This window comes from Loxodonta africana, chromosome 11, assembly GCF_030014295.1.
Source record: "Loxodonta africana isolate mLoxAfr1 chromosome 11, mLoxAfr1.hap2, whole genome shotgun sequence".
NCBI lineage: Eukaryota > Metazoa > Chordata > Mammalia > Proboscidea > Elephantidae > Loxodonta > Loxodonta africana.
The window spans coordinates 18,452,407-18,479,874 of NC_087352.1; the positions used below are offsets into that span (position 1 = coordinate 18,452,407).

General features: G+C 49.1%; 2 protein-coding genes, 1 long non-coding RNA gene and 3 other non-coding genes across 17 annotated transcripts in view; 2 read left to right on the forward strand and 4 right to left on the reverse strand.

The window, feature by feature from the left end:
- On the reverse strand, positions 1-27,245 carry SMIM47 (small integral membrane protein 47). 10 transcript variants are annotated; one of them, XM_064294087.1, is made up of 9 exons: positions 26,880-27,240; positions 16,212-16,359; positions 15,187-15,243; positions 14,890-15,033; positions 14,639-14,668; positions 827-1,005; positions 416-543; positions 261-320; positions 1-128 (listed from the first exon to the last, which is right to left on the reverse strand). In XM_064294087.1, exons 4-9 carry the CDS (start codon positions 14,997-14,999, stop codon positions 117-119), a joined length of 519 nt encoding a protein of 172 aa, XP_064150157.1. In that variant the 5' UTR covers positions 15,000-15,033; positions 15,187-15,243; positions 16,212-16,359; positions 26,880-27,240; the 3' UTR covers positions 1-116. The 10 variants fall into 10 exon arrangements, 8 of the variants coding, with proteins under 8 accessions (XP_064150157.1, XP_064150158.1, XP_064150156.1 ...); XM_064294086.1 differs by having other exon boundaries at positions 10-128; positions 15,126-15,208; positions 26,880-27,233; XM_064294082.1 differs by having other exon boundaries at positions 11-128; positions 15,126-15,243; positions 26,880-27,184.
- On the forward strand, positions 3,407-9,386 carry ACP4 (acid phosphatase 4). The gene is made up of 11 exons (XM_003406840.4): positions 3,407-3,835; positions 3,906-4,010; positions 4,086-4,172; positions 5,120-5,266; positions 5,566-5,664; positions 5,768-5,863; positions 7,272-7,404; positions 7,484-7,566; positions 7,943-8,067; positions 8,307-8,485; positions 9,271-9,386. The coding sequence occupies exons 1-11, from the start codon at positions 3,731-3,733 to the stop codon at positions 9,384-9,386; spliced, it is 1,275 nt and encodes a 424-aa protein (XP_003406888.1). The 5' UTR covers positions 3,407-3,730.
- Positions 13,255-13,356, reverse strand: LOC111749685 (small nucleolar RNA SNORD88). Its single transcript, XR_002784883.1, has one exon. It is a non-coding gene; the product is annotated as a small nucleolar RNA SNORD88 (small nucleolar RNA).
- Positions 14,753-14,843, reverse strand: LOC111749683 (small nucleolar RNA SNORD88). The gene has a single exon (XR_002784881.1). It is a non-coding gene; the product is annotated as a small nucleolar RNA SNORD88 (small nucleolar RNA).
- LOC111749682 (small nucleolar RNA SNORD88) lies at positions 16,433-16,523 on the reverse strand. The gene has a single exon (XR_002784880.1). It is a non-coding gene; the product is annotated as a small nucleolar RNA SNORD88 (small nucleolar RNA).
- LOC111749553 (uncharacterized) overlaps positions 26,710-27,468 on the forward strand; it is a 14,856-nt gene continuing 14,097 nt past the window's right edge. Inside the window, exon 1 of one of the 3 annotated variants that reach the window (XR_010323365.1) lies at positions 26,710-27,459. This is a non-coding gene — a long non-coding RNA (uncharacterized LOC111749553). Of the gene's footprint in view, positions 27,466-27,468 lie in introns of all 3 variants that reach the window. The other 2 variants (XR_010323364.1, XR_010323366.1) reach the window with 2 other exon arrangements.

A 27,468-nucleotide genomic window follows, 5' to 3' on the forward strand; every position in this document is an offset into this window, starting at 1 on the left:
GGAGTCCAGGCTGGCAGTTGGTGAGTGGGATGTGCTGGTTAAGTCACATTTATTGGTCCTCAGAGGGCAGAGTCATGGTCTGGGCCAGACATGAATGGGAGGGTCCTGTGGTCTTCTCAGTGCTGAGCCTGAGGGAAGAAGGTAGAGACAGAAACACACGCAGAGACATGGGAGAGAGAGAGACCAAGACAACAAAATAGGGACCAGAGAGACAGAGGTCCAGGCCCTACTGGCCACCCCCGAGCCCCCTCCCCACTCACCTTGTTGAAGAAGTAAATGGAGGCGAGGATGGTGAATACGGCCAAGGCCAGGGTTACATTCTGGGGGAGGGGGTTTGAGGTTAGAGCCCCTGTCCCTCCCTCCCTCTGCCCTGCCCCAGGCCTCCCTCCCCTCCCTACTTTGGACCCCTCCTCACTTCCTGGAAGTTCATGTCCATTGATCTCCAGCAGAATAACCCCTTGTCCTCTCTCTCCCTTTCCTGGGCCTCTGAGCTAGAGGGCTGGCTGTCCAGGAGACCAGAATGGTGGCCATGGTGATGAGGCCCTTGTGTGATGAGAGGGAAGGACATTCTGGGTAGAGGAGATACCTCAGGCAGGGGCTTCGGGGGCAGGAAGAATTTGGGCACAATATGTCACACACTGTGGTTGAATTTGGAATCAGGACATAGGAGACTGGTGAGTCCAGACCTTGAACATCACACTGAGGTGACTGGTGTCTTAGTCAATTAGTGCTGCTATAACAGAAATACCACAAGTGGATGGCTTTAACGAAGAGTTTATTCTCTCACAGTCGAACAGGCTATTAAGTCCAAATTCAGGGCACTCACTGGCTCCAGGGCTAGGCTCTCTCTCTGTCAGCTCTGGAGGAAGGTCCTTGTGATGCATCAGTCTTCCCTTGGTCTGGGAGCACCTCAGCACAGGAACCTCAGCTCCAAAGGATGCGCTCTGCTCCTGGCACTGCCCTCTTGGTGGTGTAAGGTCCCCATGGCTCTCTGCTCGCTTCTCTCTTTTATTCAAAAGAGATTGGCGTAAGACACTATCTAATCTCGTAAACCTCATCAATATAGCTGCTGCTAATCCATCTTACTACATCATAGTGATAGGATTTACGACACATAGGGAAATCACATCAGATGATAAAATGGTAGACAGTCATACAATACTGGGAATATCATGACCTAGCCAAGTTGACAGATATTTTGGGGGACATGATTCAATCCACGACACATGGGAAGGAAGGTTGTGAGCAGGGGAGGGACAATACAAAATATATTTTTGAAGGAGCAGGTGGCACAAAGCAGTTTCAGATCAGATGCTAACCTAAAGGTTGGCAGTTCGAACCCACCCAGTGGCTCCGCGGAGGAAAGGGCCTGGCGATCTGCTTCTGTAAAGATTACAGCCAAGAAAACCCTACGAAGCAGTTCTAATCTGTCATACACGGGGTTGCTCTGAGTCAGGTGCAGACTTGATGGCTGCTAACAACGTATCTACATACAAAATATATGCATAGTGGATCATACTCAAAAGTAAAAAGATTATAAAATATATTTTTGAATTTCTCTTTGCCTGGAACAGGGTGGAGGTCTTGAGAACAGAGAAGTGGAAGTGAGCTGGAGATTCAAAAGGAAGCAGCAGAGGACCAGAATTCTGATTTTCAGCCAGGAAGAAAGAGCTGGCAATCCCAGGCCTTGGTCCTCGATAACTCAGGGAGCTCAGAGCGGTCACTAGATGGGGAGTCAGGGGGCAAAGGGGCTGACTGAGCTCTGTTGGTAATGTAATGAGCCTGCTGCTCAGGTGGATCAGAATGGATCAGACTAGATGCTCAGTTGCGGAACTCAGGAAGCCAGCTGAGAAGACATTTTTATATATTTAACAAACACTACTGTATTTTACTGTACAGTCAAACTTCCAAGAGAAGTCCCGAGTGACTCACTTCCTGGTATTCATGCTCTGTGTAATCCCCTCTACATCAAACAGAGCCAACCTATGAAAACAACAGGATATAGTGGAAATGGCAGATTGTGACTTCTGAGCCTAGGTAATAAAAGACATTGCTATCTGTGTGGCTAACTGATTTCATGAACAACTGCCTCTTTTGCCATGAGACTAGAACAACTGGATGGTGCCCAGCTACCATTACTGAACATTTTGATCAAAGATGCTATAGAAGAATTCTGATCAAAAGGGGGAAAATGTAGAACAGAATTTAAAATTCTCATGGACTCCAGACTTCTTGGAGCTGTGAGGGTTGGATGAATCCCTGAAACTATTGCCTTAAGATAATCTTTAAAATTTAAAGAAAAAATATTCCCTTAAGTCTTCTTAAAACCAAATGATAATTTACGTTAACTTTTTTTTATTTTAGTATAGAATGTCTACCTTGAGTACTGTGATCTTTTAAAGAACTATCTATATAGGATCGAATTGACAATAGCAACTTGAAAGATTAGATGGAAAGCTTAGGGGACAGTGAGTTTATGTTAATGGGGGAGGAATGGTTGCCCAACTCAAAGAATGTAATCAGTCTCACTGAACTGGACATGTAGAAATTGTTGAACTGGTGTATGTTTTGCTGTGTATGTTTTCAACAACAATATAAAAAAGAACAAAAAAAGACATTGCTATCTCTGAGGGAATCAGCTGCCATGCTGTAAGGCTGCTTACGCAGCAGTATGAAGAAGTTTATGTCGTGAGGAACTGAGGCCTCCAACCAACAGCCATGTGGGTAGCTTTCAGGACTGTCAGATGACTATAGCTCCATCTGATAGCTTGACTACAACCTCATGAGAGACCCTAAGCCAGAATCACCCAGCTAAACCACTCCCAAATTCCTGACCCAGAGAAGTTGTGAGAGATAATTAATGTTTACTGTTTTAAGACACTAAGTTTTGGGGTAAATTTGTTACACATCGATAAATAACATGACGACTTAGTAGTTACTCTTTGCAAGATCCTGTTTTAAATGCTGACTATATTTGAACTCATTTACTCCTCAAAGACGGCCTAGTGGAGCAATGGTTAAGCACTCAGCTGCTAACCAAAAGAGCGGTGGTTTGAACCCACCCAGTGGCTCCACAGGAGAAAGACCTGGTGATCTATCTGCTTCCTTAAAGATTACAGCCAAGAAAACTCTATGGGACAGTTCTACTCTGTCATGTGTTCTCTACGCCAACTCAAAGGCACCCAACAGCAGCAGCAATCCTGAAAGCAACCCTCTGAGGTACAGACTATGTTCGTTCCCATTTTGTGAATGAGGAAAACAAGGCACAGAGAGGTGCAGTAACCTGCCCAAAATCACACAGCTTGTAAATGGTGAAACTGGGATTTGAACCCAGCCTGCCTAACTTCAGTGTCTGGGTGTTAAACCACCGGGCCACACTGGCTTTGGCCAGCTGTGGGTGGTGCTGGAAGAGGGTGCAATCTTCAAGGAGCCCATGAGCGCCTTAAAGACCCCCAATGTTTAAGGGGCAAGAAAAGGAAGAACAGACTGAAGGAGGTGGGGAGGACAGAGAATGAGTCTGGAATGTGTGGCGTAGTGGGGGGGCCTCTCTCCCTGCATCTGTTTCTGTGTCTCCCAACACTTGCAAAGGTGTGAGGCAGCTGGATCCTGTGGCTCCTGGGCGAGGCATGCTGGTACGTGCTCCTATGGGGCCACTGAGGAAGAGGCTAATGAGCAGGTGAGGCTGCGGCACAGCCAGTGGGGCTGAGCTCAGCGTCTGGACTGTGTGAAAATGGCTGGGCTACGGTTTCAGGGCCAAGCTGCCGGCTTTCTCCTGCTGCTGCTGTGGCTGTTGGCCCAGGCCCTGGCCGAAGGACCCCTGGTGTTCGTGGCTCTGGTGAGGTGTCCCCTGCCCCAACCTGACCCCTCACGCCCCCAGTCCAGCCCTGACCCGGTCCCACCCCCAGGTGTTCCGCCATGGCGACCGGGCCCCATTGGCCTCCTACCCCACGGACCCACACAAGGAGGCGGCCCCCACCCTGTGGCCGCGTGGTCTGGGCCAGCTGACCAGGGTAAGAAGCTGGAGGGTGGGGGCAAGGGTTGGGTGGGGATAGGGAGGGGACTGCTGAGGTCTGCTCTGTCCCCAGGAGGGGGTCCGCCAGCAGCTGGAGCTGGGTCGCTTCCTGAGGAGCCGCTACAAGACTTTTCTGAGCCCTGAGTACCGACGGGAGGAGGTACTGCCACAGGAACCTCAACCTAGCCTCCTGACCTCCCACCTCTGACCTCCACTGACTCCAACACTCCTTCTGGGCATCTACCTCTGGCCCCCTCCACCAACCTAACCTGCACCTGACCTATGAACCTCCAATGAACCCATACTGACTTCTGACCTCCAGTTTTTATCAATTTTGACCCTCCCGAACTCCACCTGTTTGACTCTTGACTGAATCTATACTTCTGACCTCCCAACCTCCCATGATGCTTGTACCTCTGACATGCTGCCTTTCAACCTGCCCTCTTGATCTTGATCTCTGACCTTCAACCTCCTACTCTGACTTTATTTCCTGGACTCCACCTCTGCCTTCTCACTACCACGAACCAGATCTTCTGACCTCTGCCCCAAGCTTGATTCTGTCTTTTGACCCTCATCAATTCAACTTGCCCCCTTGACCTCCAACCTCTGACCTCTAACCTTCATCAATTCTGACCTTTTCTTTTCTCCTCTATTTTCTAACATCCCCCTCAATTGGGATCAGTCCACCCAACCTCTAACTTCTGACCCAAAAGACAAGCACTAAACTCTGATCTCAGGTCTGCCAACTTGCCCTCCTCATTTTGACCTTTAACTTCCAGCCCTCCACCAATTCTGATCTTCCTTCTGACACTCATTAACTCAAGGAGCCCTTTGACCTCTGACACCCTTCACCCAACATGTCCATCCAACTTCTGATCTCTAACCTGGCTGCTCCTAACATTGACCTATGACCCTTGACCCCAGCTTCACATATGGAAGGTCAGACACTAGAACCTGCCCTGAGCTTTGGACTCCAAATGCCTGGCCTTCAGCCCCTCTTCATGACCTTTAACATACCCCCAAACTGAAATCTGAAGCTTTTGGTTTGCCAACACACCTGACCTCGGACCCTGATCAAGGCCCCCACCGTGCCCTCCCCTCTTCCAGGTGTACATCCGCAGCACGGATTTTGACCGGACACTGGAGAGTGCTCAGGCCAACCTTGCCGGGCTCTTCCCTGAGGCTGCTCCGGGGACCCCCGAGTCCAACTGGAGGCCGATCCCCGTACACACGGTGCCCGTCACCGAGGACAAGGTGAGGGGCTGAAAGGGGCATGAGGGAGACAGGAATGGAGAGAGGGAGAAACACAAACGAGGAGAATGACAGAGACACACAGCCACAAAGATGGAGGGTTGGAAAGGGGGCTCTGGGACTTCCCTCCGCCGCCTGGATAGGGGAGAGCTGCCTGTTCCCTATGCTGCTTGGGGGTGGGGTGGGGCAGAGGACACTGGGCAACTAAGGAAGCCTGGTAGCCCTGGCTCCCTCGACTCACTGTGGTTTTCCAGACACGTGGCTGTCCTCTCTGAGCCTCAGTTTCTCCCACCCACCTCCAGCTGCTGAGGTTCCCCACACGCAGCTGTCCTCGCTACCATGAGCTGCTTCGAGAGACCACAGAGGCCACTGAGTACCAGGCAGCCCTGGAGGGCTGGACGGTGGGTGGGGCCAGGGGCCTGCAGGGTTGGAGGAGGGAGACGGTGAGGGGAGGTCACGGCAGGGAGGACGAGGCAGGAGGATCACCCAGGTCTGTGGGTCCAGGACTTCCTGATGCACCTGGGCAACTCCACGGGGCTGTCGCTGGTCAGGGAGCCACTCCGCAGAGCATGGAAGGTTCTGGACACGCTGCTCTGCCAGGTGAGCCCCCACGTCTTCCCAGCCAAGTGGTTAAGGGCACCTGGGTTCAAGTCCCAGTTTTGCCCCTAACTAGCAGTGCTTGCTCAAGTGAGTTACTTACTTCCCCCACCCCCCGCCTCAATTTCCCCATCTGCACAATGAAGATGGTGATGCCTGTATCAACACCTCCTGGGGTGGCTGTGATGATTAAATGGGCTTAGAACAGCGCCTAGCTCATAGTAAAGGCCTCACTAGGGTTTGTGGCTGCGCATTTGCAATTCAGCGTCGGCTATTCCGTGATCCCAAAAGCTCCAGAAACCAAAACACTGGTAGCAGAAAACCAAAACCAAATCTGTTGCCAACGAGTCAATTCTGACTCATAGCGACCCTACAGCAGAAGCCGACCTGACACGACCCGATATTGCTAATTTCCCGGCAGAAATACGAATGTGTATTACACAGAGGATCCCCCAGACCCCGCTGAGTGTGTGATATGGCTGTGGTACCTGCACCTAGGATCTTTCTACAACCCCCAGTGCTGTGAATTCCAAAACACATCTGGCCCAAGGTTCACATAAGGGCCGGTTGACTGTATTATGTTAATTACATATAACCACACAGACTAATGACATAATTATTAATCACTGTTGTTAGTTGCTGACAAGTCCATTCCCACTTATGGTGACCCATGTGTGTCAGAGTAGAACTGTGCTCCATAGGGTTTTCAGTGGCTGATTTTTCAGAAGAGGATCGCCAGGCTCTTTTTGGGGGGTGCCTCTGGGTGGGTTCAAAGCGTCAACCTTTTGGCTAGCAGTTGAGAGCTCACCTGTTTGTGCCACCCAGGGATGCCTTATAAATTACGAATTATATATAATTAACATATAATTTAGGCTACTTTATATAACATTATATTTTCTAAAATTAATCATCCTATTTTATATAAAACTTAATTTCTATATTTTAATACAAAGTTAGGAGTCCCTGGGTGACATAAATGGTTAAGTGCTCGACTACTGGCCGAAGGTTGATGGTTGGAACCCACCCAGGGGCACCTTGGAAGACAGACCTGGAGATCTGCTTCGGAAAAGGTCACAGCCTAGAAAACTTTATGGCACAGCTCCACCCTGCACACATGGAGTCCTCATGAGCTGGAATCGACTCGACGGCAACTAACCACCACAACATATACCTATAAAATATTTTATACAATAAAAATGATATAAAATTTATTATTATTACCTATAACCACTGCCCAACTCATAATTCCTCCAACCAGACTCAGGCCCAGAGGGGCTCAGAGGAGGGGTGGGGAAACATCTTGGAGCACCAATGCAGCGGACCAAGCTAATGGTGGCCACGTAGGCGCTGGGAGGGCCTAAGAGCACAGGATGTCCTGGTCTCTTCGTCCTCTCTCTCTGTCTCTCTCCAGCGAGCCCACGGTCTTCCCCTCCCATCCTGGGCCTCCCCGGATGTCCTGCAAACTCTCACCCAGATCTCGGCTTTGGATATCGGGGCCCATGTGGGCCCACCCCGGGCAGCAGAGAAGGCCCAGCTGACAGGGGGTGAGGTATGGGGCTGGGAGGCCGGGAGCCCTAAGTGCCTTCCTCTGGGCTTTTCAGTACTCTGTTCCCACCCCCTCAGGGATCCTGCTAGATGCTATCCTCGCCAACTTTTCTCGGGTCCAGCGCCTGGGACTGCCCCTCAAGATGGTTATGTACTCGGCTGTGAGTCCTAGGGATGGGATAAACGGGGTGGCAGTTTGGGTGATGAAGAGCTGGTGGTCCCAATGGGACCTCAGTCCACGGCCTTGAGTACCTCGTATCTTTAAACCCTACTCTAAGACCCTATCACTAGAGGTAGCGTCTGGGATGAAGGAGGTGATGGTGTCATGGAGAAAAAAAAAAAGCCTCATCTGAAAGGTCAGGCTGTTTAATCGAGCTGTCCAATCCTATTTTACATTCCTTTGACCAATCTTTATTAAAATATCACACGTGACCAGTGGGACCCCCTCCAGGGTCAGGAGGGACAGGAAAAGCAAGTTTCGGGGGGATGGGGACATCAGGAGTGCAGTGGTCTCAGCCCTTGGACATTCATCTGCAGCATGACAGCACCCTGCTGGCCCTCCAGGGAGCCCTGGGCCTCTATGATGGCCACACCCCACCATACGCCGCCTGCCTCGGCTTCGAGTTCCAGAGGCACCTCGGAGACCCAGAGGAAGATGGAGGGTGAGGATGGTCTGGACCCCAGGGCAATGGGCTGGGTGGAATTCTCAAGAGGAGGGATGGTGTGTGCCAAGCAGAGGGCATGGCCTAGGCCAGGGCCTGGAGAATTTATGTGTTAGGAGCCTGACAGGTGGGAGTCAGGGGCCCGTTTCTCCACTCTCCTCATACTCTGCCTCGGTTTCTCCAGACTCTGTTGGGTGACGGGGGAGGTGGGGATGCCACCATCTTCTCTCTCCTCCCAGGAATGTCACCATCTCCCTTTTCTACCGCAACGACTCCTCTCGTCCGCCCCTGACCCTCAGCCTCCCTGGGTGCCCGGACCCCTGCCCATTAGGCCTCTTCCACCAGCTGACGGCCCCAGCCCGGCCCCCAGCCCGTGGGATCCCCTGCCACAGCCTCCATGAGCCTGCCACCCCTGCAGGTGATGGTCCTCAGTGATGGGGTGGAGGGTAGGAGACCCCAAGACCTGGAACTCACAACACTGTGTCTTAGTTATCTAGTGCTACAATAACAAACACCACACATGGATGGCTTTAACAAACAAAGTTATATTCTCACAGTTTGGGAGGCTAGAAGTTCGAATTCAGGCCGCTGTCTCTAGGGGAAGGCTCTCTCTGTCGGCTCTGGGGGAAGGTCCTTGTCTCTTTTCAGCTTGTTCCTTGGCTCCCTGGTGATCTTCAGGTAGCATAGCATCTGCCTTCCTCCATCTCTGCTTGCTTCATCTGTTCCTTTTATATGTCAAGAGATTGACTCAAGACATACCCAAGCTAATACAGGTAGCCCCTGATTTATGACAGGATTATGTTTTGACAACTCCATCTTAAATTGGTTCTGACAAAGCTCCAATACTTTTTTTTTTAGTTTTCAGTATTACTGTCTTTTATTATCAGTATCTTTATAAATCCAATCTTTGTCTTTGGGGGTTGGAAGTATTACATATAAACTTACAGCTTCAACATCGGTGCTTCCTGTTCTCCAATTATACGTGCGTTATGTAAGCCCCCCGCCCCAGATCAGAAGTTAACTGCAGCTTATAGTAACTAGAATACATCACACATCAGGACACTACTTGTATTAACCCATTAAGATAACAAAGAAAACTCATTCCCAAGTAGGCCTACAACCACAGGTATAGGGATTAGGATTTACAACACAGAATTTGGGGGGACGCAATTCAATCTATAACACCCCCTATTCTCCCCACAGCCACTGCGATGCCCCTGCTGGCCGGAGCTGTGGCCGTGCTAGCAGCCCTCAGTTTGGGGCTGGGCGTGCTGGCCTGGAGACCGGGCTGCCTGAGGGCCTGGGGGGGCCCTGTGTGAGTCAGAACCTGGGGTAATCCCAACCCTACCCCCTTATAGCTGACACCTGATCCCAACACGACTGCTCACCGCTCCTCAGGCTCCTGTGATTTACTGTGTGCACCTGTGTGTGGGGGGAGCGGGAGCTGGGCCTGCAGTGGGGATGGTGACCTACTTGGAAGTCACAGGCAGGTCTGTGTGTTTGTGCTGCAAGCGTGGTATATATGGACATTTGTTTTTACACTTAGGTCGTGTAGTGGTTTAGTGCTACAGCTGCTAACCAAAAGGTCAGCAGTTCGAACCCACCAGGCGCTCCTTGGAAACTCTATGGGTAGTTCTACTTTGTCCCATAGGGTTGCTGAGTTGGAATCGACTCGACGGCAACAGGTTTGTTTTTTTTTATGTGTGCATGTGGCTGTGTGTGAGTGTATAAGGCTTGGTATATGAGTGCATATATTGTTGTTAGGTGGCACTGTTGGGGAAGTTACTAAAAACAAAATCTACTCCTGGTGCAGTTAAAGCGATCGACTGCTAACTGAAAGGCTGGCAGTTTGAAACCACCAGTGGCTCCACGGGAGAAAAGATGTGGCAGTCCGCTTCCAGAGATTACAGCCTCAGAAACCCTATGGGGTCACTATGAGTTGGAATCACCTTGACAGCAGTGGGTTTTGGGCATACTTCCAACCCAGAAAACCTCTCTGCAAAAAGACAAGGAAGTTTTATTATTGAATAAGCATTAAACGAGAATGTGATTCATCACAGATTTTCCACGAGAGATTGCAAAGACAGAACAAAATCTTAACCATTAAATAGGTAAGGGGGTACAGTCATTACGGTCATATTTTAAAGATAAACGTTACTTTTCTAATCCTTCTGGCTCAGAGATAGGGTGGGCCACCTAAATTTATGCTAATCTCCTTCTATGAAAAACAGGAAGGTATATGAGAAACTTGAAGTTACGCTGACACACTTTCCAGGAAGACACAGAATTTACAAGTTATCTAAAATGAATTCGAAAGACAGCAGCGGAGAAGGGGAGCTCCTTCCCCTATTTTCACCAGGGAGAGGTACCGTTTGTTCCCCTTGTACTTGTCCTTACACCATTGAGTCGATTTTGCCTCCTAACCGCCTCATGTGACAGAGTAGAACTGCTCCGTATGATTTTTTGCCCTGTCATCTTTACGGATGCAGATTGCTGGGTCTTTCCCCTGCAGCGTGGCTGAGTGGGTTCATACTGACCACATTTTGGCTAGCAGCCCAGTGTTTAACTCCTGTACCACCAGGGTTCCATACGTGTGTATGTTGGTATGTATATACGTGTTGGTATATATGTAAAGAGCCTGGGTGGTGCAGTGGTGAAGCACTCAGCAGCTAACCAAAAGGTCACCGGTTTCTACCCACCAGCCACTCCCCGAAAGATGTAGCAGTCTGCTTCCATAAAGATTTACAGCCTTGGAAATCCTATGGGGCAGTTCTACTCTGTCCTATAGGGTTGCCATGAGTCGGAACTGACTCGATGGCATACGTAAGGAGCCCTGGTGGCGTCATAGTTGGCGCTCGGCTGCTAACTGAAAGGTAGGCAGTCTGAACCCACCCTGTGGCTCCAAGGGACAAAGACCTGGCGATCTGCCCCTGTAAATGTTGTTAGGTGCTGTCAAGTCGGTTCTGACTCATAGTGACCCTGTGTATAACAGAACAATACACTGCCCGGTCCTGTGCCAGCTTCCCAATCACCTGTAAAGATTACAGCCTTGGAAACCCTATCAGGCAGTTTACTCTGCCCTATAGTCTCTATGAATTGGAATTGACTCGATGGCACCCAACAACTGAAAGGCAATATATGGTAACTAGATGGAATCTGAGATCCTGGATTGGATCCCAGGTCAGAGGAACGACATGAGTGGGAATACTGGGGAAATTTGAAAAGGTCTGTAGATCAGTTCACAGGTTTAGTGACCAACTGTAGGTCCGCTGGTTCAACCCTAGTTGGAGTCCTTGAAATGTAAAAGTTGGCCACTTGGTGAGGAAGGAGATTAAATCAGCGCTAACCTGAAACCTTTTGTAATGTGAACACTGCCCATCTGGCTAGGAGGGAATGAGCAGAGATTGACAGGATGACTTGCCTGAGAGCAGTTAAGACATAGCAAGGTTATTTACATGAGCTAAGGCCCACGTCTCTACAGTCTGTGCCACGAACAATTAAAACTTTCACACGAAGCCACCTTGTCTTATGTGGAAGGCAGAGGCAGCCTTCAAACCTAGCTGCACCTTAACTTAGAATTTCAATTTAGGTCTGGGATTAACCCATTCAATCATGCCAAGCAGCCCCAATTTTAAGGTCTGCTCATACTCCTTTGTTAAGACGCAAAGGGCATGACCATCCTGTGACAATATGTGACCATCGTGTGGCTGTTCCTGGCCTTATGGTGCCAATGAAATATTCCTTCTCCCCCAGATATAAGATTACACTTTGTAAGCTTGTATTAATTAATTACATTACTGAGTTAAAAGACACCAGGGTGGCGGTCAATTCTCCCATGGGGCACATACTTTTGTTCTGGAGGCTGTGGGGGCCAAACTGCTTATCTGCAATGCTTAGTATAAAGTACTACGTAAAAGGATTGCATTTTTAAAAAGCCTTACCCAAAAAAAGGAGTGCTTCACGAGTCTTCCCACTTGGCCTGCAGTGCTTCAAGGGCCTAGGTGGCAGAGGGATGGGGGCACTATCGTGCCCATCCCCTTTGCTATACAGGGAGAAGTGAACTGACCACACACCCTTCCCCCAAGGGCTCTTGCCTGCCACCCTGTCATCAAGCTCTGGCCAGTGATACGTTTAGAAGTGGTGAGATGAGGACACTCCTCTCTTCTGGGCTATCAGGGTGTGGCCTGCTCCCTGTGAAGGCCTTCTGCTCTTGTGACTGCGGATACATGGGGAAGGACTCGCGCCCACCCTACGTACACTCCCTGTCCTGTCTCACCAAGTATCAGTCTCCCTTCACCCTGTCCCCCAAGTGCCAGCATGAGGGCCCAGGCTAGGCAGTCTCAGTGTGACCACACACGGGGCCTGGGGCCTAGCATGGTGCTTCGGTGGCTCCTCCTTGCAGGCTGAGTCACCGTAGGGCAGTGGCAGGGACTGCTCCTCATGCAGCCTGTGGGCAGGCAGCTGCATCTCCACCTTCTCCCTGGGCACTCAGGGCCCTGCAGCCAGCACATCAGGTCCTTGCTTGTGGGCTTGGGTGCCAGCAGGACCTGAGGGCAGGGCTGGCCTTGCACTTCAGCGGGCCAAAGTCTGCCAAGGTCCAGCCAGCCTTCATTGCCTCCAGCACCATCTGGCCCTTGACCACCACTGTGACAAGCAACGGACGCAACTCCTCTGATGCATCTGTCAGGATGTGCCACTACAGGTCGTGGGCGAAGGGCATGTCCTCAGGGTGCTGCGGGGAGGCCATGGGTGGGTCACAGTAGATTCAGCTGAGCATGCTCAGCTCCCACACCTGCTGCACACCTCCCTCCAGGGTGGCCCAGGGCCAGGGGAGCACTTTGCAGGTGCCAGGCCCGCAGTAGCCAGGTAAGCAGCAGCTGGTGTTCGACTTCAGGGTCCGGCGGCAGTAGCTGAAGAGGGTGCCAAGTCAGCCTAACCAGAATCCCTGGTTCCTCCGAGTTCCAGAGACAGGGCCTGTCGTACACCAGCAAAATCTAGGCGATCACGGGCTTGTAGTGCTGCTTGAAGCGATGTGAAGTGGCTATAAAGTTGGTGAATATGTGTGTGGTAGTGGTTTCCCTGGCCTGGGTGGGTGGGCACCGGTGTGCTGTCAGCTCTAACTGCTGGGTCTGCTAGGGAAGGACACAGGCCTCGGGTCAGGTGGCGGAAAGAGCCGCGCCCTCTCTGATGCCCCTCAGATGCCCAGGTGCCAAAGGCCCAGTGGGGAGGGGGGAGGGCAGTGTCCTGAGGGGCAGTTGGAGCACCCAGTGCTGGAAATCATGGGGGCCCCTAACTGCAGCTGCTGCAGGAACCCTGATTGAGCCCATCTGCTTCTCTCCCAGCCCCCCAACACTGGCCTCTTTTCAGATTCCCTGCCATTCAATCTCTCCCAATCTCTTCTCTGCACAGCAGATGCCACAACATTTAGGGGAAGGGGAGCCAACACCTTTGGGGTCACAAAGGCCCAGGTTCCATATTCTCAGCTCTGCCACCCTTCCATGTGCCCCTGGTCAGTACCAGCTCAGAGCTGGTTACAAACCCAGGGTCTTGGGTCCCAATCCCCAAACTCTAGGGGGTCTGGCCCAGAATTGGCAGGGGAGACTGGCCCACCCAACACATACACGGCCAGCCTTTGCCTCATCCTGATCTACATGTCAAGTCACAATGGTCCCCTAGGGTCAAAAGTGGCCGAGCCAGGAATCAAAACTCATCTCTCTGGCTCCGTTTCTTTCAGCTGTGATGAGAAGGATATAGAGAACACTCATCACACCGCAAGGAGCCCTGGTGGTGCAATGGCTAAGTGCTCAGCTAGTAACCGAAAGGTTGGCAGTTCCAACCCACCCAGTGACTGCAGAAAAAAGGGCCTGACAATCTGCTTCCATGAAGATCACAGCCAAGAAAAGCCTATGGGCACACCTACTGTGTCACTTGGGGCTGCTGTGAGTCGGAATTGACTCCTAAACGGCACCCAATGACATCACACTGCAGACCCTGCAAAGCCTGCAGATATAAAAGCACCTCCTCCCGAAAAGGAGGTGAGCACGTGCAAGTCCAAACCGCTCTATGCCTCATTTTCTCAGCTGTAAAACCCGAATAACTGCACCTACTCGTAGGGTTATGGCACAGTGCCCTGCTCAGAGGTGAGTGCTAAGCATTAGGCTGTAATACCTAGAACACGGCCACATCTGTATGCCATTAGGTGTTACGGACTAAACTGTGTCCCCAAAAAGAAATGCGGAAGTCCTAACTCCTGTAACCATGACTGTGAGAAAACAGGGGGCTTTCTTCAGTTATGTTAATGAGGACAACTCAGGGTACGGCTGGTCCTAAACTCAATCACTTCTGAGTTTGTCAAGGGTCACCAGCAGATACCAGAAACCAGGAGAGGGTCCGAAGAACGGACACAGCCGAGACCCTGATTTGAGCTTTTAGCCTCCAGAACTGAGAAAATAACTTCTTAATCTATAAAGCTACCCATTTGTGGCATCTGTGTTACGGTGGCTCTAGTCAACTAAGACACGAAGTTACCACTAAGGTTTGGTTATTAAGAGGGAGCCTATTCTGTTCTTACCGAGATGGCGTCTGACTCCTGAAGAACCACCTGTAGGCAGGAAAGAGTAGGGTAAAGAGGCTGGTGAGTCACAGGGCAACTATGGCATCTATATCCAGCCCTTCCCCAAGTCTGCAGCCCCTCAGACCCCCGGGTGTCAAAGGTCCTGGGGGGCACAGTGTCCTCAGGGTCAGTCAGAGCCCAGTGCTGGACATCATCGGGGCCCCAGTGCCCTCGCCCCCCTCCCTCAACTGGGGCCCAGAGCTACTTGCCTGTAGTCCTGTGAGGGACAGCACAGTTGAGATCTCAAAAGCTCAGGCAGGAAAGATGACCAACACATGGCCTCCGGGGTACCACGAGGCAGCCCCCTCCCCAGCACCATGCCTGGCCTCTAACGCTGTCTTAGGCTGGGTTCTCTAGAAAAGCAAAACCAGGACAGCGTGTATTTACATATAGATAGATTGACAGAAACGAAAAGAGGAAGATTTATCTCAAGAAAATGACTCACACAGCTGTAGAGGCTGGCAAGTCCAAAGTCTGTGGGTCAGGCGTCAGGATGGAGGCTTTACCTGACTCACGTAACTGCAGGGGCTGACAAATCCAAGATCAGTAGGTCAGAGAGCAGGCTGTGGAGGCCAATGAATCCCAAGATCAATAGGCAATAAGGCAGGTAGCTGCCAGCAAGAAAACGGAAAAACAAACCCAACCAAACCCACTGCCACTTTGATTCTGACTCACAGTGACCGCATAGGACAAGGCAGAACCGCCTCATAGGCTTTTCAACGCTGTAATGTCTATGGAAACAGACTGTCCCATCTTTCTCCTGCAGAGTGTCTGGTAGGTTTGAACTGCTGACCTTTGGGTTAGCAGCCGAGTGCTTAAGCACCATGCCACCAGCACTTCTCGGGGGAGACATATTTAGATGCATTTCACTGAAGCCACTGTCCCCCACTCCCCAACACTCCAGGAACAGATAAAAATCCTCCTTGTGCTGAAAAAACTTGCTTCTGTTCCAATAACACAATATATGCCTTTTATAACATAGCTCTTTGAAACATGATAGAAACATTCTCTAGAAAAACTGTGCTATCTTAACAATGGCTACTGGGTAAATTACGGATGTTGTTGTCGTTAGCTACCGCTGAGTTCCGACTCACAGTGATCCTACAGGACAGAGCAGAACTGTCCCATAACAATCTTTACACGAACAGATAGCCAGGTCTTTCTCCCAAGGAGCCACTGGGTGGGTCAGCAGCTGAGCACTTAACCATTTGTGCCACCAGGGCTCCTACCTGAAACCTAAATACCACCAAATGCCTTAAAACGTTTTTTTCATAGCACAGGTATTCGTCACCTTATTCAATCCTTATCTTTGCAAGGCAAGTAACATCACTATCCCCCAACTCCCACCCCACTGGAGAGAGAGCTGTAGCCTATCTGCTCCTATGAAGCCTGCCCCTTCTGCAAATAAAGACACTGAAGCTCAGGACAGCAATCATTTGATCACCTCCAAGCCCATAAAGAGACGACGTGGGATTTGGACCCAGGTCCGTGTGACTGGGTTTCCAAAGCTATAACAAGACTGTTTACATACCTATGTCCTGAATATGATTGTTGACACATGAATTAGATGCTAGAGATACTTGATACAAAGTTGCCCGAAGGCCTGGGCAGGACAGGTGGGAGTGAGGCTTCTTACTGAGACAGGAGTGGCTGGATGGCTGCTCAGGTTCAACATGTACCTGTAACAAAGGAAGGACTTGGTGAGGAGGCAAGAAATGGGCCAGGAGCCCATTAAAACTTTTCCCAGGGCCAGGGCCCCTCAGTTCCCCAGGTGTCAAAGGTCCTGGGGGGCACTGTGTCCTCAGGGGTGATCAGAGCCCAGTGCTGGACATCATGGGGGCCCCGGACCTCTGCAGCCATTTCCCAAGGCCTCTCACCTTTGGGACAGAGGCCGAGTTACCAGAGCCGAGTCTGTCAAGAAGGGTTTAAATCACCACAGCTCTCCCCATAGGGACACCAATGTCTCCCCCCACTGCAAACCCACCATCACAGTCCAGGGAAGATGGAGGGGGGACTGTCCTCAGAGGATGAGCCTCCAAACCCATGACATGAAGAGGACCCCAGTGTCCCCAGTGCCTAGTTTTGCAGATTTCCAGCACTGGCCAAAGCTGTCAGTAACCCTAATATAGGGAAAGCCTATAAGATGAAAATCCCTCAGAGTCTATTGCATAGGATGAGGAGGCGGCAGCTATTATAAGCGACAAGAAACCTAAGATGTAAGCAGTACAACACACAGTACGCTTGACTGCAATCAGGTTTGAACAAATCAGCTGAGAGATATTTTGGGGATAATCTAGGAACTGTGAACAGAAAATCACTATTAGATGACATCCTTAAGGAGCTTCATTAAAGTACGGTTAAAGGCAACAGTCCCATTCTGTTAGAGAAGAAAGTATCATTTTAGAGGCACAAGAATTAACTATTTCAGGTAAAACATGAAGTTTACTTTTTAAACACTAAACACAAAGCAGATATGGCAAAAGATTACAATTGTTAAACTGATGTCCATTCATTACACTACTGTATATTTTCCCATATATTCGAGGATTTAATAAAAAGTTTAAAAAAGGCACAAAAAAGAAATGGATCAGAGTATGTCAACAAAGCACGGGTGAGAAAAATCCTTCCACCTGTAACATGAAATAGGATAAAGTCATCAGTCTTCCAGGTGGTTGCCTGGGGGAGAAACTTGGCAAGAGGGGGATTCTTGGGGCATTGTGGCAGGGGTGGAAAAAAAATCATCTCCATGCTTCCAGGCTGGGCCTCCTTAGCAGGGACATGGCATGGCTCCCTGACCACAAAACAGAAGTTCAAAAAGAGGTTAAGAATTGCAGGGAAAACTAGATTAATGGAAACAGAAAAACCAGAATGGAAATGAGAATGTTCGTGCATTGTGAAGACCGTACCAATATCACCAAACAACTTGTATAGAAATTACCAAATGAGAACCTAAACTACCATGTAAGGTTTCACCAAAATACACAAATTAAAAAACAAAGAGGTTAAAGATCGATTAGCCTAGAACTAAATTAACACACACCCTTTGGTATCTGAGCCACCGCATCAGACAATTCCTATGGGTGAATAAAGTCCTCATCTGCTTTCACTACTAACTGAAAGACTGGAGGTTTTGAGTCTACCCGAGGCACCTCAGAAGGCCTGGTGGTCTACTGAAAAGTCAGCCACTGAAAACTGTTACCAAACACAATGGGTTTGTTGCCTGTGCTCTTGTTAATAGCAAGTCACATGGATTTCAAGGCAAGACAGTTTATTACTTGCAGTGAGCAAGGAGACGGAGATCATTCTCAAAGCACTCCCTCTGAACAAAGGGCTTGAGGAGTTTTTATGCTACAGACAAAAAGGGAAGTTATGTTCATTCAGTTTCTGAGAAATAGTATACACATTCAAAAAGGTGCCTGGCGATTACATGCACAACTGGTAGCCCGAGGTGGCAGCTCACATTCTCTCAAGATGGTTCCCTGTGTACCCAACATCTGCGTTCCCAGGAAAATGGCAGCATATACCGGAAATTTGGCAGCTGGGTTCACCTCCCGGTCACTATCATGGCACATGCGTGAAATCTGGTTTCGTAAGCAGGAAGATTCGACAGAAACGGGGTAGGGCGTTTCCTAATCTTAGCCAGAGGTAGTTGTTTACAGTGGCTTAGTACAATTTTTCCACTAGTACAGCTGTAGCCCCGGGAGGGTCTAATTCCTAACTGGTTTCAATCCCCCAACAGAGATTCACGCTCTTCATTCTTGAAGGGTTTTGGGACGGAGGTCTCTTCTTCTGGGGCTGCTTCTGGCTGATATGGGATGCAGAAGCCTACTGATCAGAGGAGTGGAACTCTCATGCTGCCTAAGCTGAACTTTCACATCTTTCTTGTCTTTCTTCACTGGGCAGCTGGGTCTCTTCTTGAAGAGGAAACCGACTACCAAATGCTGTCGAGTCGATTCCGACTCATAGCGACCCTATAGGACAGAGTAGAACTGCACCATAGAGTTTCCAAAGAGCGCATGGTGGATTTGAACTGCTGACCTCTTGGTCAGCAGCCAAGAGGAATAGGTTGAAATCCTTGAGCAAGCACCATTTGGTGTTGAAACTTTTGGAGTCTGGAGGACACAAATTTGACTCGCATGTTAAATAGACAAGGGCCAAAAAGAAGCAACAAAACGGCAACTAGTGGACCAAGCACCAAGAACCAGAACAGTGAGGCAACAGCTCTTTGGATAGTTTCCCCAATTTCTGAGTTTGTTTGATGTTGGCTGAACTGGTGAAGCCACAAGGCTACGTTAGGCAGATTTTCTGCTCTAATTTCTACCTTGCCTGTAGTGTTTATATATGTACAACAGCTAGCGCTGGCTAAGGCACGTACTCCACCTTCTTCGGCCAAAGAAAACCTAAGGCAATACGGTGGTCTAAAACAACTCCAGTGAGGGAGTCCAGGGCAAGGCTGCAGGCCTGAGGGCCTTCCCATGAGTCCTGAGCGATAGCTTCGGTGACCGCGGTGATATCGGAGATGACTGAACTTTGGGAAATAAATCCCGCTGAAGTTCCTATTACTGTCCCTACAAGGGCTACTATTCCTGCTATAACGAGCCCAACGCCTCAGTTAGCTCTTCTGGGGGCTTTAAACACTTGTACCAGTTCAGGGTTTGGGTGTGCAAAGCCCAGGGTGCAGACTCCATCCTCTGTTAGAGGGTTTATACAGGTCAAGGCAGTATTGCCACAAAAGAACATGAGGCCTTTTGGAAGGCAGATGTATGTCATTTTTGCGGCAAGGTTAGAGAAACTGTGGTGAGACTCATGGGTCATGGATAGTAGTGCTGAGGGTCTCTAGCAAGGGTAGGTTCCCAAAGGATACCTTTTTTCCCTGTTTCTAAGGCTATCTATTGCCCCTCTGAAAGCAGTAAGACTAATTGCGATGTCCTGGGCACATGCTGAGCTGGGGGTTAAATACCTGGAGACTCTCGGACATTTTGGCTGTCTCTGACATGCATGTCCAGGATACCCTAGGCGTGTTGGATAATTGGGGAATAAAATTAGTCCACATCACTAGGTGCTCAGTGTGAGAACAAGAGCTGTTCCCTCTTTTAATAGGCAAAGGAGATACTCGGAAAGGGGCTATGGGTAGTGGATGCTCAGTTCCGAAGGGCTTAACTGTGGAAGTTAGATTTTTGTTGCGTGGCCAACAACCAGGGCAGCTGGGTTCCTTGTTCAGTGGTTGCTGGGGTTTGATAACAGATCCAGCAAATGTGTTAAATTATTTCCTGAGGCAACAGTTTGGGAAACATTAACTAAACAGCTGGTATCACTTAATGTTAAAACCCGAAAGGTCAGCAGCAGAAGAGGAGCAGATACAGAAACTTCATTGCTGTTATAGGGTTAAGAACGCCAACTTACTCTAATTTTAACACCAAAAAAGCGTTAAGTTTGTCCAAAAAGAGGGGTAATGCAAACAAGGTTAAAATAAGAATTATAAAAGGGCCAGAGCAAAAATAATTCCTAATATTTCTATAGCATCTATTTTCATGATACTTATCTACTGGTCCTTGTTCTGTTCTTTTTAACAGCCACTTAAGTCCTTCAACTGGTTCACAAGTGCATGAGTCTTGATTTACAGAAGATCCATTGGGGTTCTCAAGTGGAGAAAAAGGTTTGACATGTTAATGATGGACCCATGGACCAACTCCTTTTAGCCTGACAGGAGACGGGGTTGTTAATAGTACCTGACATGGGCCCACCTATTTTTCAGCTAGTTGGTCTCCTAGGCTCCCTTCTCATCAGGTCCTTAAGAGCACCAAGCCTCCTCCTGGTTGGAACTCGAGCAAGTCACCCTTTGTGGGTTCCAGTAGTATCTGGTTGCCATATTCCCAGAGTGCCCTCTGCAATTCCCCTAGGTTAATGATGTATTTCAACGTTTGCTGCACCTCTTGATCCAAAAAAAACTGCTTTAGGAAAAGGTCTTCTGTAAGTCAATTAAAATGGGCTTAGTTTTAGAACTCCTCTGGGGATGGCCTGTATCCTGATCAAGCAATGGGTAGCGTATCAAACCAGATTTCTTGAGTTTCTTGGCACAGCTTTGCAAGAGTTCTCTTTAAAGTTTGGTTCATTCTCTCAGCCTTTTCTGAGGACTGAGGTCTCCATGCTGAGCGGAGCTTGTATGTGATGTCCAAGGACTGGGATAAATTCTGAGTTATTTTAGCAGTAAATGCAGGGCCACTGTTGCTTTGGAGACTGGAGTAGGCTGAACCTGGGTATAATCTCTTTTAGAAGCCACGTATATACTTCAGGAGCTTTCTTGGTCCTAGCACGGAAGGCCTTTAACTTCTAAAACAGTCTGAACCTGATGGGGTGTCAGCACTTCCACAGGCTGTCCCAGAGTAAATTTAGATGCCTCTTTAACCAGGATCACAGTGGCAGCAACTGCCTGCAAGCAGGCTGGCCAGCCTTGTGTCACTGGGTCTAACTGTTGAAAGAAAATAGGCAATTGGTCTTAAGAGGGGGCCAGTTTGTTGGGTGAATGCTCCCAAGGCCTGTCCTTGTCTTTCATGGACATACAGCCTAAAAGGTTTTGTTAGAACTGGGAGACGTAATGCAGGAGCTCTGCCTAAGTCTAACTTGATGGTTTCAAATGCACTTTGACACTCCTGAGTCCATTCCAGGGATTGCCTCTCTACTCCTTTCAAAGACTCATATAGGAGTTTTGCTATTAGCCCAAAGTTGGGTAACCAGATTCTACAGAATCTGGCCATGCCCAGAAATCCATATAATTGCTTTCATGTGGTAGGGGCTAGAAGAGAAGTTATGACTAATTTCCTTTCAGGCAGCCAGCTGTCGAATGCCTGGAGAGAGCTGAAACCCTAGATATTTCACTTCTTTCTGTATAACTTGGACCTTCTCAATGGAAACCCTGTAACCTTGATTTGCCAGATGATTTAAGGTCTTAATAGTATTCATGTCTGAACTGTCTTGATCCTTGCTGGTTATCAATAGGTCACCTACATACGGAAGTACTATTCCCCCTTCTAGTTTTAAGTGTCTGAGATCTTTAGCTAAAGTTGAGCCAAATACGTGGGGAGAAATTTTAAAACCCTGAGGGAGAACCGTCCACTTAAACTCAGTTCTTCCCCTAGTTTCTGGGTCTTCCCATTCAAAAGCAAGTAACTCTTGGGAATCAGGGTGCAGGGGTATACAAAAGAAAGGGTCTTTTAAATCTAGCACAGTAAAGTATGTGGCAGCAGTGGGTACCTGAGTAAGCAGGGTACACGGGTTGGGGACCAGCAGATGAATCATTACAGCCTCATTTACCTCTCTCAGATCTTGTACGAAGCGATATTTTCCATCAGGCTTTGTAACAGGTAAAAATGGGAGTGTGACAAAGGGGCAGGCAAGGTTCAATAAGCCCTTGTCCGAGTAGCTTTTCTTATTTTGGGTTAAACCCAGCTCTCACCTCTGGCTTAAGCCGGTATTGTCTGCGCCAGGGGAGAGCAACTCCAGGTTTTAGTTCAAGCTGGACAGGACTGGCATTGTTGGCTCTTACTGGTTGGTTCACATTCCAAATTGAACAGTTCACTTTTGCTAGGATATGTTGAGGAATAATGTGTGTCTTTCGTGTAGAGTCTTCTGTCTCAAAGAGTGCTAGAAGTCTTGCTCTTTAACCTTTATCTATTTCTACGGTGACCCGATTCCCCAGAAGAAAATTAGTAGCTTCTAATTTAGTTAACGAGTCCCTGCAAAGCACAGGAACTGGACACTCAGGTACATATACTAAACCGTGAGATACAGTACATGTACCTACCTCACAGGATAAAGAAAAAGGTGAATCTCTTAGTCTGAGACTGTCTGGAGACTATCGTTATCACACAATCATGGCTGGAGAGTTTGCCAATAGGTTTGTTCAAGACAGAGCAGGCAACTCCCTTATCAAGTAAGAATTCAGTTTTCCTACCTGCCACGTCAAAGGTAATCCAAGGTTCTGCAGGGGTGATGGAGATTGGCTGCTGCTGTTCAAAGGGAGTCTGGTGGTCCTCGTCACTCAGAGAGGTGTGGCATTTGCAGGTTGGGGTCACAGCTGGGGCAGAGACCAGGCTGTCCCAGTTGAGGACGGTCTGGACACTCCCACTTCCAGTATCCCTCCTTTTTGCAATATGCACACTGTTGGGGCCCCAGCTTTGCTGGTGGCCCTGAAGGGCAACTCCAAGGCATACCTGGTTGGTTACTTAGCTGTGAGGGCCCCGGTCCCTGGGGGTTACCTCGAGGTGATCCCTGAATAACTGCAGCCAACAACTGGGCCTTTCTTTCTAGCCTCTTGTCTCTGTTTTCTTCCTCTGCCTTGTCTGTCACTGAACACTTTAAAGGTTTCCTCCCCCAGTTTGGATAATGGCATCTGAGGTCCAGCCTCCAATTTTTGGAGCTTCCTTCTAACATCTGGGGAGCACTGGGTTGCAAAGTGTAGTCCAGCAGAGGGGCAGACTCTGGTGCCTCTGGGTCTTTGTTGGCAAACCTCTTAAAGTTCTGTCAGCCTACTCAAGAAGGCCACAGGGTTCTTATCCTTTCCTTGAGTTACCTCTTTGATTTTTTAATAGTTAACTGGCTTGTGAACGCACTTCTGTATTCCTTCAACCGCATGGGTTAGAAAACATTTCATTCCTGCCCAATCTAGTTGGTCCTGATAATCCCACTGAGGGTCTGTCCTGGGAACTGCTCCATCCCCGATCTCAGAAAACTGTGCCTGGGGTTAGGCGGGACAAAGCTGACAGCATGCTGTCTTGCCTTTGCAAGTATTCTATTTTTCTCATCGGTAGCGCAAGAGGTGGTTAAGATTACTATCACATCCTGCTATCTAAGAGCAAAGCTAAGGCTGACCTTAACAAACTCTTCTCTGAAATCAAAGTTTTCTGAAAATCTGCCCAGCTTTTCTTTGTATACTTAAATGTTAAACTGAAAAAGAGACTTGTACCCAGACCACCCCACCCTGTCCTTTCACTACCTCCCACAGAGGCAACAACCCCCCTGTGGTTGTGTTAAATTCTGGGAGGGAAGAGTAAAGATTGCAGGGACGGAGGACCACAGGAGTGGAAAAGAGCTAATTAGGAACTAGTAGAAGAGATGCTGTGGGTCCTGGATGTGGAGTGAGGAAAGGTGGGGTGGATGGGGTGCTGAGAACCAGGGGTCAGGAACAGCAGGAGAGGAAGAGTTATGAGGGAGGTATACTGGAGGATCAGGCAGGGGCACTGTCAGGGCCAGCGCAGGGCCTCGATTTAAGAGGGGATCTTCCAAAGGGTCTGGTTCCCCAGAGCCCTTTGGAGGGTTCTTTATTGCTCCCTGGTGGCTACAGCCATGTGAGTTAGTTTACGCTTGGCTTGCAACCACTTGTTCTGGTATACACCCATAAAGGATTGAATACAGGGGATTTCATCCCACTTTTCTTCTCTTTTGCAAAACAAACCTAGCTATAAAATGGTGCTGAAATTAAAAGTCCCGTTCTGGGGCCACTTCTCCTGCTCAGCAAGTGTATGTTGAGTCCAGGCTACATTACCAAAAAAAAAAAAAAAGTAAGTTTCTTCCTTTCTAACTGGTCATAGGAAAAAACCTGCCAATGCTCAAGAATGCATCCCAAGGGAGTATCCCATGTACACTTTCTTGGTTTCCTTTTTAGTTTGGTTAATTGTCCCCAAGTGCCTAGTTTCTTACTCTTGTGAATGGCTGAAACCATGAGCTCCTTTTTCTTAGCCGAGAAATCTATCTGGCATTCACACTAGTACCAGGCATGTTCCCAACTCTGGGAGAGGACTGCTCTCTGAAACTGCAACACTCCGTCCGGAACACCCTCCGGACCCAGCCTATCTTATGAAACTAGTTCTCCCTGGTCATCTCTCTGCCTTGATCAATCTACAAATTTCCAAGAACCTCTATGTTTATGTTCTAATTCAACCTGAATTTCCTCCCTCCAGGCAATGTCCATGCACTAAACCAGATCCAGGTGGAGAGATTTCAATCCCCCAATTGGGCACCAAAGGGGAAAAGTCTACATCCACTTCTAGAACCAGACCAGGGTGGAGGGGCTTCAATCTCCCAGTTGAGCATTGATAGAGATGGTTACACCAGCCTCCCAAAACCAAGGTGCACCTACCAAAGACAAACTATGCCTGCTCGTTAGCCAAATTAAAAGTAAACTCCCAGAGCCAGAACTCAGCAGCCTGATGGGCACTGAACAAGAGTCCAGGTGACCACTTCGCCTGTCCAGAGAAGCTTCAATCTGCTCAGACAGTTGACTCTGAACATTTAATCCGGTCCCATCCGGGCTGCCAGCAAAATCCCTACGGAGCACAGTTCTACTCTGACACACAGGGGGTTGCCATGACTTGGAACATACTCCACAGCAATTGCTTTCTGGTTCCTTCTAAGGAGACTCCTGGAGTCACTGGATGGTGCAAACAGTTAAGTGTCTCACTACTAGCCTAAATGTTGGTGGTTCCAACCCCACTCAGTGGCAGCGGCCTCTCAAGAGACAGGCCTGACAATCTACTTCTGAAAAATCACAGCTTTGAATACATTAATACCAAAAAATAAAACTTAGAGCACAATTAAGGGACTGCCATGCAGGTTTAACAGACTACTGAGCAGTGGCTTGATGCTTTGATTAAAATTTTCAGAGTGCTTATACACAATTTTTAATGCGCCCTGGTGGCACAGTGGTTAAACTGAGCAGCTGCTAACCAAAAGGTTGTCAGTTTGAACCCACCCAGCAGCTCTGCAGCAGAAAGACCTGACTATCTGCTCCGATAAAAACTGAAACCAAGAAAACCCTATGGGGCAGTTCTACTGTCACGTGGAGTCGTTAAGAGTTTGAATTGAATGGGTAGCACACAACAACGTATACAATTTTGCCAGGAACTTTGAACAAAATTTCTGATCCAATGGAACAGTACGTATTCAAAACATTATCAAAGTTTAAACAGAAATCTTGTTAAACAGAAGACAATGACAAGACGAGTGAGCCGTGGGCACAAAACCCCTTGAGTTCTTGGGAAACAGAACATGTTCATTATTCGATTGTTTTCTGAAAGAATAAATTTCAAACGGAAGTTAGTGACCGAATAGCAAAACCAGTCCCATTGCTTTCAGTTAATGAGATCACTTACATACTATGTGAAACAAAACAAGCCACTTCTAATTAGGTTATCAGTTCAAAGTACAGTCATAGGCTACTTTTTTATTTCAACAGATTCCTAACAATATTTAATAAAATGACTTTTAGCGTCACGAGTAAGAGAACTCATTGCCATAAACTAAACCTTGTAATTTTTTTACGCTAGAAAGCAGTTCTACTCTGCGCACAAGGGGTCGCCATTGAGTCGGAACCTACTCCCCCACAACTGATTTTTTGCTTTCTGCAGACTCCTAAAAAACTCTGGTGGTGCAGGGGTTAAGTACTCGACTGCTAACCGAAAGATCAGCGGTTCCAATGCACCAGCCGCTTCGGGGGAGAAAGACGAGGCAGTCAGCTTCGGCTAAGATTTCCTTCCACCCTTGTCATGTGGAGTCGGAATCCACTGGAGAACAGAAATCAACAAGGAGTCCCCTACTCAGTTCTCCAAAACGTAGTAATTGACCTAGAGCTCCTAATCCCACTTTTTCCTTAGTAACTCCTGATACCCTGTCTATTCCTACGCAATCTCCAATACCCCTTCTCTCCCACGCCCAAAGTGCACAAAAACACCAGCCACCTAGAATCGAAGAAAAGGCAGTCATTTCCTTAAATAAGCGCCTGCAACTAGCAAGAAACTAAAAATACAAAAAACAAACTTAGGACCACAGAACACCCCCCACCTCCAAAAAAACGATGGACAAGATGGCGGAGACCCGCGATTTGAGCAGCGGAAATGTAGCGGCCGGGCTAAGGTGCAAAGGCGGGCCCGCCTCGACAGACCCCCGTGCGCAGCAGCAGCAGCAGCAGCAGGAACCCTCGTCCCTCCCCTCCGCGACCCCGACTATCTAAACGCCATGCTGGCCCCACAAGTGATCCCCGGGCTTGCCCCGAGCCCGCGCCGCGGCCCCTTCCCGACGGCCCCGACCTCGTCCACGCGGTGATGTGGTTAGGACCCAGCACTCGCGACACGCGTACCCAGATCCAACGCCCAAAACCGGAGACAAAAAGAGGCTAGACACGCCACGATGATCACCGAACACCTACCTTTTCCAAAGAGTGCGCGTGTCGCCTGACGCCCCGCTTTATAGCGAGCGCGCGGCTCGCAAGACCGTTCCGGATACCGCCTGAGGCGTCCTGTACAAGCGCCGGTGTGGGAAACCCCGTTTGGTGCTTGGAGAAGGGAATAACGCCTGTTCTGATTAAGAAGCTTCCTGAACAGGCAGAAAACGCTGTTCATGGAGGCTGACAAAAAGGATCATGGAAACATCCGGGTAGGTTGTTGTGTCAGGCGCATCAGGCAGTGCTGTGGATAGCCCCAAGGACGATGGGTGAAGAGGAAGGACCCCGAGGGCGGGCGGGGCCAGAAAGGGAAGCGTCTGTACTTGCCAGCATCGCCTTGGCGTTAGCTGTGGATGCAGAAGTGGAACACATGCTGAAAGGCGTGTCTCACCCGAAGTCCCAGCCGCAGAGTAAAGGGCGTGGCCCGCGCGGAGTTTTTTCGAGGACCCGTTCCGAGAAAGAGCCCGCGTGACAAAGATTAGAAGGGAGCCTGCGCGGTGAGAAGGGGACCAGAGTAGAGGCGCAGGCGTCAGAAGGCTGGGCTCTGGTTCTGAGGAAGAAAAGGGTGGGGGTC